We start from the raw sequence: 20187 nt of genomic DNA, 5'->3' as shown, positions 1-20187 counted from the left end.
ATATGCAAGGGTACTCCAAACAACAGAGGCATTGGGGGATCCTCTGCAAAGATTCTCAGAGTTGGAAGGGACCTCAAGAGGGAATCAAGTCTAGTTTGTACCAGAAGAGGAATGCTCTCCACAGCAACTCAACAAGTGACCACAAAGTCTTCATCTGGAGATCTCCAATGAAGGAGACTCACCACCTCCTAAGATAGCCCATTCCACATTGGGATGGGTCTAATGATTTGGAAATTTTTCCTTAGACTGAAGTGGAATCTGCCTCTCCAAACTGCACTCCACATGACCACATTTTCCCCTTCAGCAGACTGGTGGCACAGTGGATAGAATGCTGGGCCTGGAGTCAGGGAAGACCTGAATTCGAATCCAGCCTCAGACACTTAGTAGTTTTGTAACCCTGGGCAAATCAGGTAGCCTCCATTTGCCTCAACTGTTCAAAGGGGCTATTAAAAGCATCTGCATCGCAGGGTTGCTGAGAAGATACTTGTAGAGCCTTTGCAATGTCTGGTACATAGCAGGCACTTAATAAATGCTGTTTCTTTCCTTCTTTCCCCCCTAAGCTTTCTTTTCTAGTTTTTTGAACTGATCACATCCCATGCCACTATGGAGCTGCAGAGTGCTGAACCTGGAAGTTAGGTAGACGTGATTTTGGATCCAGCTTCAGCCATTTACCAGTGATGCAACCTTGGGCACTTAACATTTTGGGCCTCAGTTTCCTCATCTGTAAAATGCCAGAGCTGAAGCAGATGACCTGTAAGGCCCTATCCCACTCTAAATCTCCAATACAATGACCTGGACCTAGCCTCTTCACTCATAAAAACAGGAGGGATGTGAAGAAGCTAGGTAGGAGGTCATTAATGGGGAGAACAGAAGGGATTGTTCTCTTACGAGACCATATTCCTAGAGACTATTCCTAAATTCTATAAGAGCTGAGCGTACCTGGCCATCTCTGCAGGACAGGCCAGAGGCAGGGGGATGGAAAGGCCACTCCACAGCCTCAGGATTCTATGAAAGGGATTTTCTTCTCTCTTCATGTGTGAGAAATGTGACACAAACCCCAAAGGCTTCCTAAAGGCATGATGGAAACCTGCTTCATGCTCCACTGGAGGGTTTAGCTACCTAGGAATGAAGGGCTGCGGTGGAGGGAAAGATAAGCTGAGGTTACAACAACCGGTGGATCAATTCCCATTCAATCCAAATGGTAATCAGGGAAGCCTATCAATAGTTCTATATTGACAGTGGCTTCTTCTACCACTGCTGTCAGAAGAGCTCAGAACTGGGCTGATGTGACTAACAGGGAGAGAAAGAGAGAGGTTCAGGAAAACAATTAAACCAAGCAATGCAATGGCCAGAAATGGGAGCCATGCTACTCTGGGCACATGGCGGCTTCTATGATGGAAAGGGGAAGACTGCTGGTACAGGCTGAAAACAGAGATGGATACTCCAAGAAAGAGAAGGAAATACAGAATGCAGAGAAAGGGGAGATTGTTTTTGGGTAGTGGGGAGGGAATGTGAGTCAGATAAGACTTTAAAAGAGGAATAGGATCTCAAGTGAAATAAAGGTGGAGGGAAAAGGTCTTGGGCTGGTTTCTTGGCTCTCTTTCTTATTCTTGTGATATCAGGGAAGTCCTGTGTGTCCTCTCAGAGCCTCAGTTTCCTTGTCTGTAAAATGAGAAGGCTGAACTAGATGACCTCTCAGGTTCCTTTCAGGCACTGCATTTGGGATTCCATGATCCTCTGTGTTAGAGGAAGGGGGGATCTTGCACTGCACTTTCACTGTTGTCAGTGGGAAGCTCTCTGAGAAAGCCTTACCGACCCTACCCCAACCCTCACCTCACTTTGCATAGCAGCGAGGGATGTTTCCCCGGTTACAGACAGGTTTACCCACTGACTCTGAGGCTCATTATCTCTGGGATCGTTAGCTGTCTGCAAGGTGCCAGGCTAGGGCCGCTTTGGTAATTAGGGAAAGGTCCAGATTGATGAGACTTGGACAACAGCAGCCAATGTAATGTGGGCGGTGAGGGATGAAGCTTGTACAATGGTGCAGGCAGGTGAATTCCCAGGCAAGGGAATGGAATCTGCCACACAAGTCAAGCAGTTGGTGATGAACATGCTTGGTTGCTGCTGGGCCTGAGAGACTGAGCTCTACAGAAGGTGTGGCAAATGGGGCATTTATTCCTCAGAAGAAGCAGAGAAGGATTCTGGTCAAAATAGTGCTTAGGACTGATGTTTGGGAGAGTGTGTGTGTGTGTGTGTGTGTGTGTGTGTGTGTGTGTGTGTGTGTGTGTGCGCGTGCGTTAAACCCTTCTACTCAAGTTCTACTTCTGATTTTAGTTAACACCTACTCAATATGGAAAGAGGACCTACTATGTGCACAGCATGGTGTTAGGTATATCAGAGGGACACAGAAAGAGGAGTTCAAAGAGCTGATCTTTATTTAGAGAGACAAGAGTTGGATCAGGCATCTTACTGTAGAATAAAGAACAGCAGATGCAGAGTCAGCAGAGATCTGGGTCTGAATCCTGGTTCTACAACAGCTATGTGACCATAATCCCTAAACTTATTAGCCTCAGTATCCTCATCTGTGAAATGGGGACAACAGCACCACGTACCTTACACCTCCACAGGGCTGTCAGGAGGAACAAATGTGCTTTGTCAACCTTAACATAATACTGAGGGAAGTTATCATTATAAAATAATACTCTCTCTGTACACAAAGATATTGCTGCTGATGTACTGTCAGGCTGAGCCCTGGAAGGTTTTTTCCTTCCACAAGTGGGAAGATGTCTACACTGAGACATCTGATATTAGAATGTATTCCCGGTCCCCTTATTGACTGCCTCTTATAGGATGGTCATTTGGGGTTCTAGGTATAGTCTCTCCCTGAGGTCTATGGAACCACAAACACTTAGAGCTGAACAGTTCATTAGTGAACAGCCCTCATTTTACAGAGACTGAGAGAGTAAGGAGTGACTTCCCTGGAGACACTCTGGGAAATCGGTGGCAGAGCCAGTACTGGGTCAACTCAGTTCCGGGACAGGGAAGGGAATAAACATTTATATGGCCCCTACTATGTGCTGGGCACTGTGCCAAGTGCTTTTGTGAATATTATCGCATTTGATCCTCACAGCAACCTTGCATTACAGATGCTGCTATTTTACATATGGGGAGACTGAGGCAAGCAGAGGTTAAGGGCCTGGCCCAATATTACACAAATAGTAAGCGTCTGAGGCTGGATTTGAATTCAGATCTTCCTGGCTGCAGGCCCAGCACCCTATGCATTGCACCACCTAGCCACTCCTTTTATCCTGCACATAGAGTATACGTAACCCTGTCCTCACTAGTCCAAGGTTTATTTTACAGTCAAATTGAAGGGGCAGGAAGGGGATATGATCAAGGTGAATTATTTACTTCTGCTCCTGAGCTGCTGTTGGCAAAGTGAATTTATTTTAATTTGTTTTTCTCTGGGGGGATACAATACTTGCCATGGAGAATAAAAATGTGATTCCAATGTAAGAAGCTCATTATTTTACCAAGGGGGATTCTAAACTTTTGTCTGGTGGAGGGGGAAGGCACAAACCGCTGGCTTGGGAGCCAATCAGAAAGCAGACAAGCAAGGCAGGTGGCTTAAATAGGGGAGTGGAGATTGGACAAACATGCTTGAAATGCCCACAGAGCTCTCCTGGAGAGGGGACATCATTTCATCCTTTGTGGTTGTGTCCCCAGTGCCCAGGCACAGTGCCTGGCATGCAGGAGGCACTTAATAAGTGCTTATTGATTGAGAGGATGTAGAATGCCAGAGTTGGTAGGGATTTTTGAACAAAGAATATGAAAGGCCAAAACTGAAAGGGACCTTAGAACAGGGAGTGTTGGAGTCAGAGAGATCCTTAGAATTAATCTAGTCCAATCCCTTGCTTTATAGATGAAGAAATCAGGAAGTGACTACTCAAGGTCACAGGTCCCTGGAACCTGGAGCTTAACAACAAATCAACAATTTCTACTTAGTAGGCACAATTGATGAGAAAGATGACTGGTGCACATGGGCACTGAAGCCATGAGATATCATGATCACAGACCTGAGGCTGGAAGGGACCATAGAGGTCGCTGAGTATAACCTTGTTTTACAGAGGAACAAACAGACCAGAGAAGGTTGAAGTCACGCAGGTAAGGTCAGAGGTCAGAGTAGATCCGGGCTTTTGAACTTGGCTTTGTGAGTTCAGTGCTCTCACTTATTGGACTAACTGGCCCTGGACCCAGACATGAGGCAATCGGAGAAAAATTCAAGGGGATGGAAGCGTTGGTTTGAAATTCCCAACGTTAAAGCAGATGAGTATAATCTTAGCTCTTTCAGATCTATGCAGCTCCTCCTTCCCAGAGCCTTGCTGTCTTCCTGCTGTGCCCCCTTCCCCCTAATGAGCATCCCCCATCAATAATTTATCTACATCAATAAATCAGGAGGTGCTACAACCCGTTTGAGGAAATTGCTAGCTTGTGGCTGTAAGCAAGTGAATGCATTTTGTTCCGAGTAAATGTGGTCCTTGCTAAGGAGCCCTGCCAGCAGGAGAGATGCTAAGAGCTCTCAGGAAGGAGAGTGAAGAGTGGGCCAGAAATGGAGTCAGTGCCCTCAAAGCTGGGCTGTATCTTTCCTGGAGGCTCCTGGCTTCAGAGTCCAGGAGAGACTTAGCACCCCCTTTTGCCCCAGCTCCAGAGCGAGTTCTTAGGCAATGAATAAACCAGTTGCTGAGGGAGTTGGGGTCTTGGGTTCAGAAATAAATGTTGGCAACTTCTCCAAAGCAGCACAATGTTTCTCCTGGGGTCTCTCTATGCTTTTTCATCCCTGGAAACTGGGTTGGCTCCCCTAAGACAGACAGCTCTCTCCTGGCTCCCCTGGGGGAAGCAGCATGATTCTCAAGGTCCCCGATAGACTCCTAGTCTTGGGATGGAGTTATTCTTCTGCACGGGAAGCCAGGAGCACCTTTTTTACTACTCCAGCAATGGCACCCACTCTCTGCCCTCCACCACCTACCTCTTGGTTCAAATAGAAAAAAAAATCAGAAGTACATTAGGTTGGCTTCAGAAGCCTGGGATCTTCCCCCCCGATTAAGTGGTGTCCCTAAGCAACTGATGTACATGCTCTCTGCTTTTTTCGATGCTCTCATGGACCTGCTCCCCATGTGCTATACTAAGCTTCCTTAGATGTTCCCCCAGTCTTAATGAACAACACACTCTCAGCGCTGTGCTGGCACTAACTTTTTGGGCGTGCCCTTCTTTCCTCCAGCTAGTATCACTGCTGTCATCTTTTTCTTTTAGCCTCGGCCTGTGAATCCATTGGTATAGGAAATTCCCAATGAGAGGATACTCCGTAACAATGCTGACTGGCCTCTACTCTGTGACCTGCAGTCCTAGAGGGCTTCCTGGGTGCTCAGAGAGTGACTTGTCCAGAGTCACATAGCCAGTGTGTGTCAGAGGTGAGACTTGGAACCCAGCTCTTCCTGGCTCTGAGGCCAGGTCTCCATCCACTCCATTGGGTTTCCTCTCCATTTCTCCATTCCTCTGATGCCTCCCCAGAGGCAATCCTGGACTCCCTCTCAGGTTATGGCAATGGAGTTGGAACTGATGAGTGAGATCAAGCTGGAAAGACTCTAAGGAACAACCCAGTGATGGGCTAAAAATCTGCTGTTGGAGGACCTATAGACAGCGTAGCATGTAACCAGAAACATCAAACCATTTACTGAGGGGTGGTGGGTTGGACTCTTTCAGGTGAAGAAGGCGCTTGGGATGTTGTGGAAGGAGCACTGAATCTTGTCTCACTAGCTATGAGGCAAGTCCTTGGTGTGGGCTCAAGGTCTTGTCTATGTCTTGGCATGAATCCCCTAGAGAGGAGTGTCCCAATGAGTTGAAGGCCTTCCTCTGGTTCTTTTTATCCAAAAAAAGGACAGGCATTACTATTATTAACTATTCCCATTTTTTAGAAGAGGAAGTTGAAGACATAAGAGGTCAAAGTCACAGGCTCAGAGCCACGCTGGTTAGCTGGTTAGTGTCAGAGTGAGGATTTGAATTCAAGTCTTCTGACACCAGTGCTCTTTTCCATCCACACTTATGGCTTTCTCTCTACTCAAAAAATCAAAAAACATTTATTGTTGTTGTTCAGTCGTTTTCAGTCATGTACAACTTTTTGTGACCCCATTTGGGGCTTTTTGACAAAGATATTGGAGTGGTTTGCCATTTCCTTCTCCAGTTCATTTTACAGATGACAAAACTAAGTTAGGTGACTTGTTTAGAGTCACATAGCTAAGTTAGTGAGGCCAGATTTTAACTTAATAAGATGAATTTTTCTGACTCCAGGCTTAGCACTCTATCCACTGGGCTACCTAACTGCGTGGTATTTATTAAGTTCCTATCATGTACCAGGCACTGTGCTAAGTGCTGGGGATACAAAGAAAGGCAGAGGAGGGAGCCTACATGTAGACACATGGGTATGGATGAGATATAGACAGGAAAAAGTGAAGAACATTTTAGAGGAAAGGCAATAGCATTAAGGGAGGCTGGGAAAGGCTTCTTGAAGAAGGTGGGGTTTTGGTTGGGACCTGAAAGAAGCCACAGAAGCCAGAAGGCAAAAGTAAGGAAGGAGAGACTTGTAGGCATAGGGAATAAGCAGTCAGCATACACCTGTGTGAGGAACTGCAAGGAAGACACTGTCACTAGATGTAGAGTACACATATGTTCTTTGTATGTGGAAGAAAGTAAGGTCTAAGAAAACTGCAAAGGTAGGAGAGGTCAAGCTGTGAAAGGCTTTAATTCTGGATTTTTCACTTACTATTTGTGTGACCTTGGACAAGTCACCTTTCCTTGTGAGATTCCCGTATTTTTGTCATCTTTGCTAATTTGTTGGTGATGAGGTAAAATTTCAGGATTGTTTTGATTCACATTTTTCTTATTATTAATGATTTGGAGCATTCTTTCATATGTTTGTTAATGAACAAGATCATTTCTAAGGAACATTCTAACTCTAATTCTATCATCCTATCATCCTACTTAAAATCCTCAAAGGCACCCTACTACTCCCAAGATAAAAATCTAACCTTTAGTCTAGTATTCAAAACCCTCTACAATCTAAACCTTACCTAGGTTTCCCATCTTATTCCCCACTACCTCCCTCCATAAACCTTCTGCTCTGGCCAACTTTGTCTCCTCATTATTTCCCAAATATGCCATTTAGATTCCTACTTCCCCATCTTTACTCATTCTTGCCTGGAATGCTCTTCTCATTCTTGTTCCTTCCTCCCTTCCTTCCTTCTCTTTGCCAAAACCTTAAACCCAGTGCACTCTGAAGCCCATACATTGAACAACAATAAGTCCCTGCCCAAATTCCACTTGAGGGCTCTTTTTGGGACACTCCTGACTTCAGAATGATTATCAGTAGTAACTGTTGCTCTTTCCCTCCCAGTTCCATTTACTTATTTTTTTTTCTTTCTTTTGCTCATTAAAGGGGCCATCCCTGTTTACTTGTTAAAGAGGCCTATTCACTGGGTGGGCATTACCTCACTCTAAGTGAGTACCTGAATAGGCTAAGATCTCTCAGTGCATCCTGGGCCTTCTCCAGTCATCCTGATGAATATCTGGTCATTGGATCCAGATGGCCCAGGAGGGGAAGTGAGGCTGATGACCTGCACAGTCTTCCCTCACTCAAAACAAAGTCGTGCCATCATTTCTCCGAAAATGAAGGACGACCACAGACAGACACCTTTCCTAAAAAATGCTTCTTGTTCTCTATATCAAATGGAGATAATACAAGCCTACCTTCAGAGGAGTCTTCTAGGAATCAAACAAGATGACATATATTGTATAAATTTAAAAATACTACATAGCCACAAACCATCATCATCATCATCATCACCACATAGCATTGTGCTAGATTTGGACCAGAAGATAAAAGAAATCTATTAGGACTGAGTCCCTGGGCTCCTGGAACTGCCAGAAAAGTTAGGGAGATGACACACAGTGACAAAGAAGTTAGCTGACAGTAAGGATAAGGCAGTCCATGATGAGGACCAGTGATAAAGGTTTAGAAAAAGGGAAAGATCACTGTGGGCTAGAGCACTAAGGGAAGGCTTCTTGAAAGAGGCAGGGATATCAACTTGGAAAATGAGATTCCAGTGCAATCCCCAAAAACACTTATTAAAGGCCTACCATCTGCAAGGTACTAGGTTAGGCCTTGGGAATAAATAGTCCTTTCCCTCAAGAATCTTGTACATTTGACAAGAAGGATTTAGATAGGCAGAAGGAAGGTCATTCCATACAGGGGCTGGGGTGAGACCACCATGAGCCTGGTGTCAAAAAAGAGCTTGATGTCTACCAGGGGTCAGGGGAAAAAGTAGTCTGACTAGAGCAGGAGTTCTTTATCCATTTCTTTTGGTGTGGCCCCCTTTAGCAATCTGGTGAAGACTAGAGATCTTTCAGAATACTATGAATAAAATAAAATATGTATGATGACAAAGGCAACCAGTAATATAGCTATTGAAACATTTAAAAAAAAAAAAAAGGTTCACAGATGCCTGACTTACAACCCCTGGACCAGAGTGAAAGGTTCTCACCAGGAGATATTGAGATATCAACAGGATGTAACAAGAGAGAAGGCTGGATAGTGGGGGTGTGGCTGGATGGTGGAAGGCATTGACAGCCAGGCTGAGGACTCTGGCCCTCATACTATACACACTGGGGAGTGACTGAAGGTTTCTGAGCAGGAAGGAGTGACAAAAATGTTTTAGGAATATTCATCTGACACTTACTAGCTGTGTGGCTCCAGGAACTCACTTAAGTATTCAGTGCTTTGGGCAGCCACATAAGATTCTAAGTTGTAGGTAAAAACTTTGCATTGGTAGAGGGAGCTTCCTTACCTGGGAGTCCCTATGGAAATGAAATCCCAGGTCTGGTTCCTATCTCTCATCTGTTAGCCCATAGCGGAATGGACCAGAGGGAGAATAAGACTTCTTGAATGGAAGATGGGGTGCTCTGACAATGAGGGGCAAGATCCTAATTCTTCACCTCCCTTCCAGGGGGGATACTTTTGGGTTTATGGCTTAGAGTGGATGGCCACAGAAGCCCCTTCTAACTTAAGAATTCAGTGATTTTGTGCCTAGGTGGTAATGGTGGCAATGGAAGAGATGAGAAATATGGAGAAGGAATTGAAAAAATGTAATTTTTTTTTTTTTAAAGAAGGAATTAACAGACCCTGATGAATAACTAGAAGCAGATAATGAAGGAGAGGGAAGAGATGGCTGAGCTTTTAGTTGGGGGGATAATAATCCATTAGCCTCCAAAGCTCTTCAGTTACAGGCTATATGAGGTATAAAAGCCGCCATTTTGGCAGAACCTACCTTTGAGTAGTCAAATCCATGCTTCTCCTTCACTCCATTTCGACAGAGCGTGTAGTTGTAAAAGCGCGAGTTTTTAAGGAGTCCAACCCATTCCTTCCATCCAGGTGGCACATAGGAACCATTGTATTCATTGAGGTACTTTCCAAAGAAAGCTGGGGATGAAGGAAAAAAAAAGGTCAGGTGAGAAGACAGGATCAAAACAGCTGACACTCCTACGCCACTAATTAAGATTCCTCTCTTGTCCTCCCCAGTCATATTTATTAAGCTCTCTTCCACCTGAGGCATTAGTTAAATAGACATAATCTCTGGGGAGTTTTTGATCTCGGAGGTCCTTTTCCAGCTTGAAAGTCTATGATTTTCCTTTTCATGAGCCCAATCTCTTGGGAATAAAAGGAAGACAGGGATGATTTGTGGGCAGTCTTGGGCTAAGACCAGGGAGAGAGATGAACTAGATGCCCTCTTTTAAACTCAATTGTGTTTTGGGAGTCAATAACAGTGTTATTTTTCAAGCTGTATTTCTGTAGAACTTCATGATTTGGGCTATGATTGCGAGGGGTTGGGGGTAAGAATGAAAAAACCTCTACACTTGGGAGTCAGAAGACTTAGGTTCGAATCCTGCCTCTGAAGCTAATAATACCTGTGTGACTTTACTTAGTTTTTTCTGGGCCACCATTTCCTCATCTGTAAAATTCGGCAGTTGGATGACTTGACCTCTAAAGTCCTTTCTATCTCCAGATCTAGGCTCCCACGATCTCATTAGATCAGGCCTGCATAACCTGCAGCCCTGTAGGCCGCTTATGGCACACAAAGGATTTAGGTGGCCAGTGAACAATGTAAAGCATGTTTTCCTCCACATTTTCTTGGGCTGCCCAAAATCCTTTGGTGGGCTGTAGGTTGTGCAGGTCTACGTTAGATGATCTCTAAGGTCTCCTTCAAATAAATGCTATGAACTAAACTTCGACCCTGGAGAAAACTGAGTTATGCCATGCTTGTACTCTATGAAATCAGTAAAATGAAAGTGATGAAATTGTGTTTCCTATGGAATCCCTCTGACGAGGCCATGTTATAATAGGGTTTTGCCATAACTGCATTCCAGGGAGTATGTATGCAAGTAGAAAGGGGCATCATAAGCAGTAATGGTGAGGCACCAACAAAGGTTGGTCTACTCAGCTAATCAGGTGTCTCCAAATTTGGGATTCCCTAAATGGGAAAAGGAGAACCCTTTCAAGCAACATGTCAGAAAACCGTGTAATGGAGAGATCCCTGGACTAGGTGTCAGGAGAGCTGGCTTCTTATCTCCTCTTTGCCACTAACTTTGATGTGTGAAACATCTCCTTCTTGGAGACTCAGTGTGTCTTCAGTGGAATGAAAAGTTGGGCTGGAAGAACCAAGTCCATAAGTAAGGGTTTTTAACCTTTTATATGCCATGGACCACTTTGCCAATATGGCCCCCTTTTCAGAGTGCATAAAACATATAGGATTACAAAGGTAACTAACTGCATTGAAATATAGCTCTCAAAAAAATTTTTTTTTTAAGTTTCTAGACTGAAGGTTAAGCATTCCTACCCTAAGATTCCTTTCTGGCTCTGATATTTTATGCTTTATGTGTTATGGACCCTTTGTCTTGGCTGTGACATTCTATGCTCTGAGGTTTCTTTTTAGTTCTGTCTACAATCTATAAAAATAGCTACTTTTATACCCATCCTGAGAAGTGACACATTCGGTTTTACTGAGACATCATGGCAACATGTGCCAAGCAGCTGGATTTATTCTCTCTCCACCCAACCCACCTTTCTGAGCTGTGTGTCAGAGTGGCAGCTCAGCCACAGGAAGGACTATAGCCTCTGGAGCTGGGGAGTCCCATATTAGCTGGAATTCAAGTACCTGAAGGCCAGGCAGGGACTGTTACCACTTACAGGGCTGAGAAGAGGGGGTGAGTGAGATTTCAGACCTACCGAGGCTTCAGCCAAGAGGCAAAGACTGTATCAGAAGCCCGGGAGACATTTCAGAAAGGTGAAGGGGCATGGGAACCTTTTGGGGGAGTTGCCAGTTTCCTGGAGAAGCAGACTCTTGTTCCTAAATAACCCCCACTGGCCTAGCCCTGGGTGATGGTGGCAAATCCCCACCATGATCCATCCCTGACCTCCAAGGATCCCTATAGAAATTAAGTCCATCAATACTCAATGATGTTATCATATACCTTTTTCTAAGATTATGTGGCTATAATCTTACAAAGTATGTCAGAGAAACCAGAGAGAAAATGGAAAGGAAGAGAAAGAAATTTATCCTATAATTAAATCATTTTCCCCCTTTGGGCCTCAGTTTCCTCATCTGTAAAATGGAGAAGGTTGGGATGGTTTTTAAGGCCCCCTCCAGCTCTTAAAGTATGATTCTATATAAGAATTACAGAACCATGTAATTTCAGCCTCAAAAGGGAGCTTAGAAGTTGTCCATGCCAACCCACATAATCTCCTATAACATATCTCTACCAGCCACTGTTGAACACCTCCAGTGACAGGGAACTCTTCACTCCCAGGCATCCCACTCCACTGTGAGCCTTCCAGCTGTTCGGAAATTCTTCCTTATAACTGTCCCAAAGTCTGCCCTTGTCTATCTTCCACCCAGCTCTACTCTCTGGAGCCAAACAAAATAAGCTCAATTCTTCTGAATACTAGCTCTTAATGATATCTGAAGATAGCATTCATAGCTCCCTTAGCATGATCTTCTCCAGGCTAAATATTCCTAACTTGTTCAATCAGGACCAAAGGGAAGGAGTAAAAGATAAAAGAGGAGTGGAGAAGGAGAAAAAAAGGACTGAATGTGGTAGGGCTATTTCAGGGACTTCTGCCTTGACCCTTAAATATACAGTCTGTTGCTACTGTGGAAAGAACACAGCCTTCTCAGATGGTGTCTCTTCAGAAAACAGAAGAGCTGGGTCCAAACCAGACAGGAGTAAGTCAGCCCAATGGAAGGGGGACACCCCAAGCTGGGAAGCTAAGGAAACATGACAACTGGCAGTGTTAGAGTTGGAAAGGCAGGCATTGGTTGGGAACCAAGACCACCTTAAGAATGGAAGCCAAATCTAGCCCATGCTGAAAATGAAGCATTCTTGTCCTTCTGGGTGATAAAAGGACTTCCCAGTTGAGAATAACTAAGTCAGGACACATCCTAATGTGGATGGGGAATGGGGGAAATGAGACAGAGTGGTTGGAGAGACCCAGCTTTATTCAGAGGAGTTGGCAGAGAGAGAGGTCCGGTTCCTTCAGAGTGTGGGGAACCATCCCCAACAACCCTGCTGCCTGAGTGACACTCCAAATTGAAAGACTGAAATACAACCTGGTGACAGATACCTAATTAAACCAAGCATTGGAGTTTCTCTGGCCATACATCATGGAATAATGAAATTACACTATCACCTGGGGTTGGAGGGGTACAGGACTAAGTAAATTGCAGGCTTGGGTATTAGTGACGATGTTTCACCTCCTTTCCAGACTCACTTGCCTTTCCACTCAGCTGGTTTGACCCTGAAGCCCCCTAGGAGCTGTGGGAAAATCCCTTGTCTTAATGTAAGCCTCAGCTGCTTCCTCTATAAAATGGGGTGAGCAGGGGCTGCCCCACCTTCCTCCCTGGGATGTTGCGGAGAAAATGCTTAGAAATCTGAAAATTTGGATAGAAATATTCACTACTACTATGCAAAAAGACAGAATGGTATAAGGGACACAGGACTCCGGCTGGAGTTAGGAATACCTGGGTTTGAATTCTGTCTCAGGCATTTATTAGCTGAGTGTCCTTGTTATTTAGGTACTCCAAGCCTCAGCTTTTTCCACTGTAATATGGGGATGACAACAGTGCTGAGCCCACAGGGCTACTGTGAGGATGAAATGTGGTAACAAAGATACGCAGAACATTTCTCAAACCTTAAAGGGCTGCCCAGAGGCAGCTAGAAGTCTCAGAGCTGCTGGGCCTGGAGTGAGGAAGACCTGAGTTCAAATCCGACCTCAGACACTTACTGAGAACTGTGACCCTGGGCAAGTGACTTAAATTCTGTTTGCCTTAATCCACCAGAGAAGGAAATGGCAAACCACTCCCGTATATCTTTGCCTAGAAAACTCCATGGATGGTATGGTTCATGGGGTCATGAAGATTGGCCACAAGTGAAGAACAAAAGGTCTGCCCAAGTGTGAGCTAGCTCTGGGGAAGAAATAGTTCCTTCTTTGAAGCATCAGTTCTGGTGGTCAGGAAATGTGGAGGGGATTGATGTGGGCAGGGAGAGGGATGAGCTAAGCCTTTATCGGTCCACTCTTATCCTATCTAATTGCATCAGTGTTCATCTATTTTAAGCCATCTCTTCCTCTGAGAAACGCTCTCTCTCCCTCTACTCTTGGCCTAGAAAGTCCTAAGAACTTAGTTCTTCAAGGTCATCAAGAGCAAGAAAGGGCAGCTAGATAGTGCCATGGGAAGAGCACTGCACCAGGAGCCAGAAGATCCAAGTTCAAATCCGGCCTCAGGCCCTTACTAGTGGTGTGACCCGGGCAAGTGACTTAACCCTCAGTTTCCTTATCTGTAGCATTTACTTCCCAGAGTGCTTGTGAGAATAAAATGAGATGATATTTGTAAAGTGCTTAGCACAGCTCCGGCCCCAAAGTAGGGGCTATAAAAGTATCACCAATTAGCTATTATTATTCATCACCTCGTCCAACTCTGTTATTTTACAAATGAGAACACTGAGGTCCAGGGAGAAGAAAGATTTTGCTCATATAAATATATAGATCTTAAGAAGTAGATATGACTTAAAATCCATTGTTTAAAATCCCCTCCATCACCCTGGCTCCCCAGTAGACACAACTCTCCTCAGTCACAAAAAATGGACCATATTCAGCACCAGAGCTCATCTGATTAGGCTTCCTTAACACAACTTCTAGAATGACCATAGAAGCATCACACAAGGAGGGGCAGAAAAGTAAAGGCCCCTGAGCCCCTCCAGAGGCTAGCAGGGGGCTCAGATGGAGGGCAAGGCAGAAGAAGGGGGCTGGAACTTAAAATAGAACTTAGGGCACAGAGCAGGTATTTCTTTAGGCTCCTCTAGCTAAGCCTTTGTTGACAGGACAGGAGAAAGGGAAAGAGGGATGGGTAGTGTGAGTTTGAGTGTTTGAGTATATATATATATATATATATATATATATATATATATATATATATATGTGTGTGTGTGTGTGTGTGTGTGTGTGTGTGTGTGTGTGTGTGTGTGTGTGTGTGTGTGTGTGTGCGCGCGCGCGCATGCGCGTGTGAGCATGTTTGAGGAGGGGGGAGGGATGCATGGTGGGCGAGTAGTATCTTTTGCAGGTACCACAGCTTGCTGGGAGGCTGATCTGGAAAAACTAAAAGCAAGGCAAGTATAAATAGGGGGAAAGGGTAGGAGGGGTAGACAACATGCAAACAACTATGTAGGAACAAGATGAAGACAGAATAAACTGAAAGCCATCTCAGAGAGAAGGTATAATTACCAGATAGAGCACCCCCTGGACTCAGGGGGACCTGAGTTCAAATCCAACCTTACTAGCTATGTGACCCTGGATAAGTCACTTAACCTCATTTGCCTCTCCCTGCCCAAAAAAGGACTCAGAAAGGCTTCCGGCAGAAGGTGGGATTTTAGTTGAGAGCTGAAGGAAGCCAGAAGTCAGAGGTCAGGAGAGGAAAACAAAATATTCTATATAAGTGAAATTAGTCAGGGATGCCAACCTGGTACAATGAATGGAATAACAGAGGCTTGGATTCTAATTCCTACTCTGTCACTAACTCCCTGTGTGACTTTGGGCAAGTCACTTCCTCCTCTGGCCTCCATATGTCAAGTCAGGGAGTTGTTAACAGACGCCTTCTAAGATACCCTCCTGCTTTGATATTCTAAGATTTCTTGAAAGTGGGTATCATATGTCTCCATATCACTTCTAGGATGAAATAGAAAATCCACTGGCTTCTAAAGTCCTTCCCAACCCAATCCCAACCTATCTTTCTGGCCTCTTTATGTATTATATAAGACTTAGCCAAAAGACCTAGTCTCCCCTTGGCTTCTCCCATGTCTCTTCCTGTTACTGGCTCTTCAGTCCAGGTGCCCTCCTCACTGTGAAGCAGACCTCACAGAATCTCCCCTTCACTCCAAGCTCTACCCCCTTCTACACGAAGCTTTCCCTGAGCCTTTTCCCTAATTACCTTGTATTTATTTTGCATTTCTCCTGTACACATTGACAGCGTAATTTAGACATGTCCATGCTGTCTCTACCCTACCTTTGAGAAGCCAAACTCCTTGAAAGTAAGGACTGTTTCATTCTTCTGTATTTGCATCCCAAGCCCCAGCACACAGTGAGTGCTTTATGAATACTTGTTGACTGATCAGTGGCAAGAAAAGAGTCACTGAGATCTCATCTCTGCTTTTGGCATCATCTTTAGAATGATGTTGGCAGCTAAGTAGGGTAGTTGGGGGAGTGTTGGACAGTCAAGAAGACCCAAGTTTGAGTCCTGCCTCAGATACCTATGATCCTGAGCTAGCTGCTGACCCTCAGCCTCAGCTTCCTTATCTATAAAATGGGGATGATAATATCACTTACCTCCTAGGACTGATGTGAGAATCAAATACAAACTTTTACAGACCCACATAGAAGTTGGTTATAATTATTTAGTATCCATCTTTCCTGCTCAGCTCAAGCACTACTTTCTAGATGATCTTGATCCCATTCAATATAATGGAACCTCCTGGAGGACTGGGACTGTTTTTGCTTTTTGTATCCAGAATATCGTGTTTGGCATACAGTAGGTGCATAATGAATGCTTGTTGACTGATGGATGCCCTGACTGCTTTTTCCCTTCTCAAATATCCTTGGAGCACATTGGCTCATGTCTGTGCCCCAGTCTCCCCTCTCTCAACTGAAATTAAGGTTCTAGAAGGCAGAACCTGGGTCATCTTTTGCCTTTATCTCCCCAGTATCTGGTCCAGGCACTTGAACATGGTAGATTCTTATCGCATGTTTGCTAAATGAACTGAGATCGTTCATCAAAGGAAATCTGATATCCAAAGAGCTTAAGATCGTGGAATCCAAATCTCTGAAAAGACTAACAGAGAGGGCAAAGAGAAACTGAGAAGTGGCCGGGAGTACACTGGACTGGGAGTTAGGAAGATCTGAGATTAAATCTAGCCTCAGATACTCATCAGTGTGTGACCCTGGGCAGGCCCATTATTGGCTGCCTGCCTCAGTTTCCTCATCTGTAAAATGGGGATTATATATAATGGCACCAACCTCCCAAGGTTGTTGTGAGGAGTGCTTTGCAAACCTTATGGTGCCAGATAAATGCTAGCTATCAATAGTTTTAATATTAAGAAGCCGTTCACAGAAGATGCTCTGTTGCTTCTGATCTAAGTTGTCCATGAAGATATACTGATTTCCAAATTTTGAACCTGACTTTGGTGAGTGTGGCCAAAAGAAGGAGAGGGGTGATACAGCAGGCAGGTTTAAGACACAGCTAAGATCAAGGCTCATGGTTGGTCAAGTGCAGATGGGACTTTAAAATACAAAGCAAAGGATCATGAGATGTTCTAGACATCTTCAGTGAGTTATGAGATCAATGAGTCATATTTAGAGTTGGAAGGGACCAGTAGGTTCACACTCTTCCTTTTACAGATGAGGAAACTGAGATGTAAAAAGGTTAAGTAATTTGCCTGGGATCTCACAGTTAGTAAAAGCCATATGCAGGATTTGAACTCAGATCTTCTCGCCTCCAAGGCCTGTGCTCTCTTCCCTATTCCATGCTGTCTCTAAGTAAGGGTCAAGAGCATGAGATGAACAACATTCTCCACTGGGTTTCAGGAACCAATCCATCTTGGACTTCTCTTTTCCTTTTTGTTGTCTTTGTACGTGGGGCAGCCAAGTGGTGCAGTGGATAGAGCACCAGTGCAGCAGTCAAGAGGACCTGAGTTCAAATCTCACCTCAGACACTTGGCACTCACTAGCTGTGTGACCTTGGGCAAGTCACTTAACCCAACTGCCTCATCCTGGGCCATCCCTAGTCATCCTGATGAATATCTGGTCACTGGATTCACATGGCTCTGGAGGAGAAGTGAGGCTGGTGACCTACACAGTCCTCCCTCACTCAAAACAAAGTCAAGTGCAAGTCAGTCATTAGTTCTCTGATGGCATGGTCTTCTTCAGCAACAAAGGATGAAAACATCTCTTTGTGCACTCCCTTCCCCTCTCCCATGTCTCTCTCATCTCTCTTCCATGTCCCTGTCTCTCTCTCATACCTGATGAAACAAGCCTCCTCCTCTCAGTAGAGATGCAGAATGTGGTATATACTACACGATGTGGTTGGTCCCTATGTCTGCTGGTTTTGCTTGTTACAAGGGAAGACTCAAGGGGAGTATAGTACAGGGATAAAGTGTGGGCTGTGGAGCACAAAAGGCAATGATGTGCGCATACATACACACACCATTTTAAATGGTGGTTAGATTAGGGGTCCCCCACAAAATGATACAATCAGAATTCAAAGGGGCCTTGGAGGTCATCTAGTCCAATTCATACCTGAGCAGAAATTCCCCTTTCCAAGATCCCCTACAGTTATTCACTTAGCCCCCACCTGAAAGCCCCTAGGGGGAGGGAACTCTGTGCAGTCCCAGGCAGCCCCTTCCATGCACAGTCTCCCAGAGGACAGAACGGTGGCAGAGCAGCATGTCATTGAGGGAGGTGCCGACTTCCTGGAAATAAACTCTGATTCTCTTTGGCTGTCAGGATTCAGGAAAAGGGCCAGATGTAGGACCTTCATTGGTTTCCCCAACTCAGCTCAATTCTTTCTGTTAGTGGTCTGGAAGCTACTCATCAGCCTATGCTATGTTCAATCATGCTGACTCATAAAGAAGATGTTTCCTCCTATCTCCAAATCATTTTGGTTCATCGGTTTCTGGGATGGGCTCCCTGTCTGCTTATGAATAGCTCCCATTGGCCATTGAGACGGATGGGCCTCAGTGAGCTGCTGTGATTCCAGAAAAGCACAGATTTCATATTGAAGATTCACTCACAGGGAACAATGAATGAGCTTGCACAAAATTCTCCACCTCCTTCATTGGACAGGAACCTGCCATGAGGCATGATGAGGTAGCATCCTTGCTTCATATCCCTTCTCTGGGCAGGTCTTTGCCTGACAAATACACATTTTAGTAACAGGCAACCCAGCATCATGGAAAAGCCCTGAGCTATGACTCAGCGATGCTGGGTTTTAGACCTGTCAATGCCTCTCACTTCCTGTCTGTCTTTGTTCCTTCTCTTAGAGTCATTTTCCCCATCTGCAGATGAGTGGGTTGGATTCACTAGTCTCTAAGCACCTTCGAGATCTAAGTTTCTGGAAATTTTAAGGAGTAGGTAGGCTTAATTTCATAGAATCATAGACTGTCAGAACTAGAAGATAATAAGAAGAACTTGTTCGTCCTTTGTTTTCTAAGAAGACCGATGACATCATGGGTGATGTCTTGACTTGCTCGTGAACTGGATTTAAGTGAGGCAGAGTTGCACAAAGCCGTCAGCCTCACGCTTTCTTCCTGAGTCATTGAAGTCCAGTGGCAAGATGAAAGTCAAGATGCCTGGCAATGTCCTGGGACACAGTGGATAGCACTGACGACTTCAGTGTCTGATCAAGCTCTAAGCCCTACATGGTGCCTGCTCCAGCCATCTTTGTGGCTATAGAACAAATTGCTCTCATCTGCTCCTTCTGCCAAGAGAAGTCTTCACATGCTGAGGGCACACATCCCCCTAACTCACCAATTGGTTTTGAGACCTGTTGGTTATACTTAATCTGGTTTAGCCCATATGCCAAGACAGTTTTACTGGGGCATGGCCACTGAGTATGCTACAGCTTCTTGGAGTCATAGGTGAGAGTTATGTGAGAGGGGAACACCAAAGGTGGGTGAACAGCTCTGAAAGGGCTTGGCAAGCTCTTCCACCAGAGGTACCAGTCCTCATGAACAGTTAGTTTATTTTTTATATAAATTTATATTTATTCACATTTTATATATTTACATATGTTTCTATTTATATAGCATTTTCTATAGCTTGAAACACAGAATTCTGACCTATATGGGACCCTAGAGCAGGAGTTGGCAAACTATGGCCCATGGGGCAAATCTAGCCCACTCTCTGTACTAAATACATAAAAAGTCTTCGCTCATAGGTGGTACAGAAAGAGACTGTGAGCCAGATTTGGCTGCAGTTTGCCAACCCCTATCTTAGGACATAGAACATCAAGGATGGAAAGACACTTGGAACATAAAATATTAGGGCTGAGTGAGGCCTCAGAGATTATCTGAGAAATGCAGCAGAGTTTGTAGTAGAAAGAGCACTAGATAAGATCTGGGTTCGAATTCTGACCCTGCTACTTTCTACCTTTCTGATCTTGGGCATGTTGCTCAATTTTCTGCTCTATAAAATGACGGTTTGGAGTAGATGATCTCTAAAGTTCCTTAAAAATCTAAATCTGTGATCTTATAATCTAGTCCAATCACCTTATTTTTATAGAGGGGGAAACTGAGGCTCACATCAGAGAGACACACATAGGAAGTTAGTGGTAAAGCCAGAAGTAGAAAATAGGTCTCCTGACTCCTGGTTCAATCAATAGCCTTTTTCCCTGCATCAGGCTATAAGCATATTACTCATTAGCCTGAGTTCTGTGTGGCCTACCCCCAAAAAAAGAGGTGGAAGCTATGACCTCTGTGGGGCCCATCACATGAACTAGGAGTGATTGAAGTAGGTGACACAGTGGTTGGTTAGAATGCTGG

General features: G+C 44.7%; 1 protein-coding gene across 4 annotated transcripts in view; it reads right to left on the bottom strand.

The window, feature by feature from the left end:
* The window catches only part of SULF2 (sulfatase 2), a 135415-nt gene that overhangs the window by 41680 nt on the left and 73548 nt on the right, over positions 1 to 20187 (bottom strand). For all 4 annotated transcript variants that reach the window (XM_072633635.1, XM_072633634.1, XM_072633636.1 and 1 more), the window contains one exon: positions 9378 to 9529. In XM_072633635.1, the coding sequence (XP_072489736.1) occupies positions 9378 to 9529 (152 nt within the window). The remainder of the gene's footprint in view (positions 1 to 9377; positions 9530 to 20187) is intronic.

This window comes from Notamacropus eugenii, chromosome 1 (genome assembly GCF_028372415.1).
Source record: "Notamacropus eugenii isolate mMacEug1 chromosome 1, mMacEug1.pri_v2, whole genome shotgun sequence".
In the NCBI taxonomy this organism is placed as follows: domain Eukaryota; kingdom Metazoa; phylum Chordata; class Mammalia; order Diprotodontia; family Macropodidae; genus Notamacropus; species Notamacropus eugenii.
The sequence above is the reverse complement of the archived record's forward strand: the minus strand, read 5'-3'. Positions and strand labels throughout refer to the sequence as shown.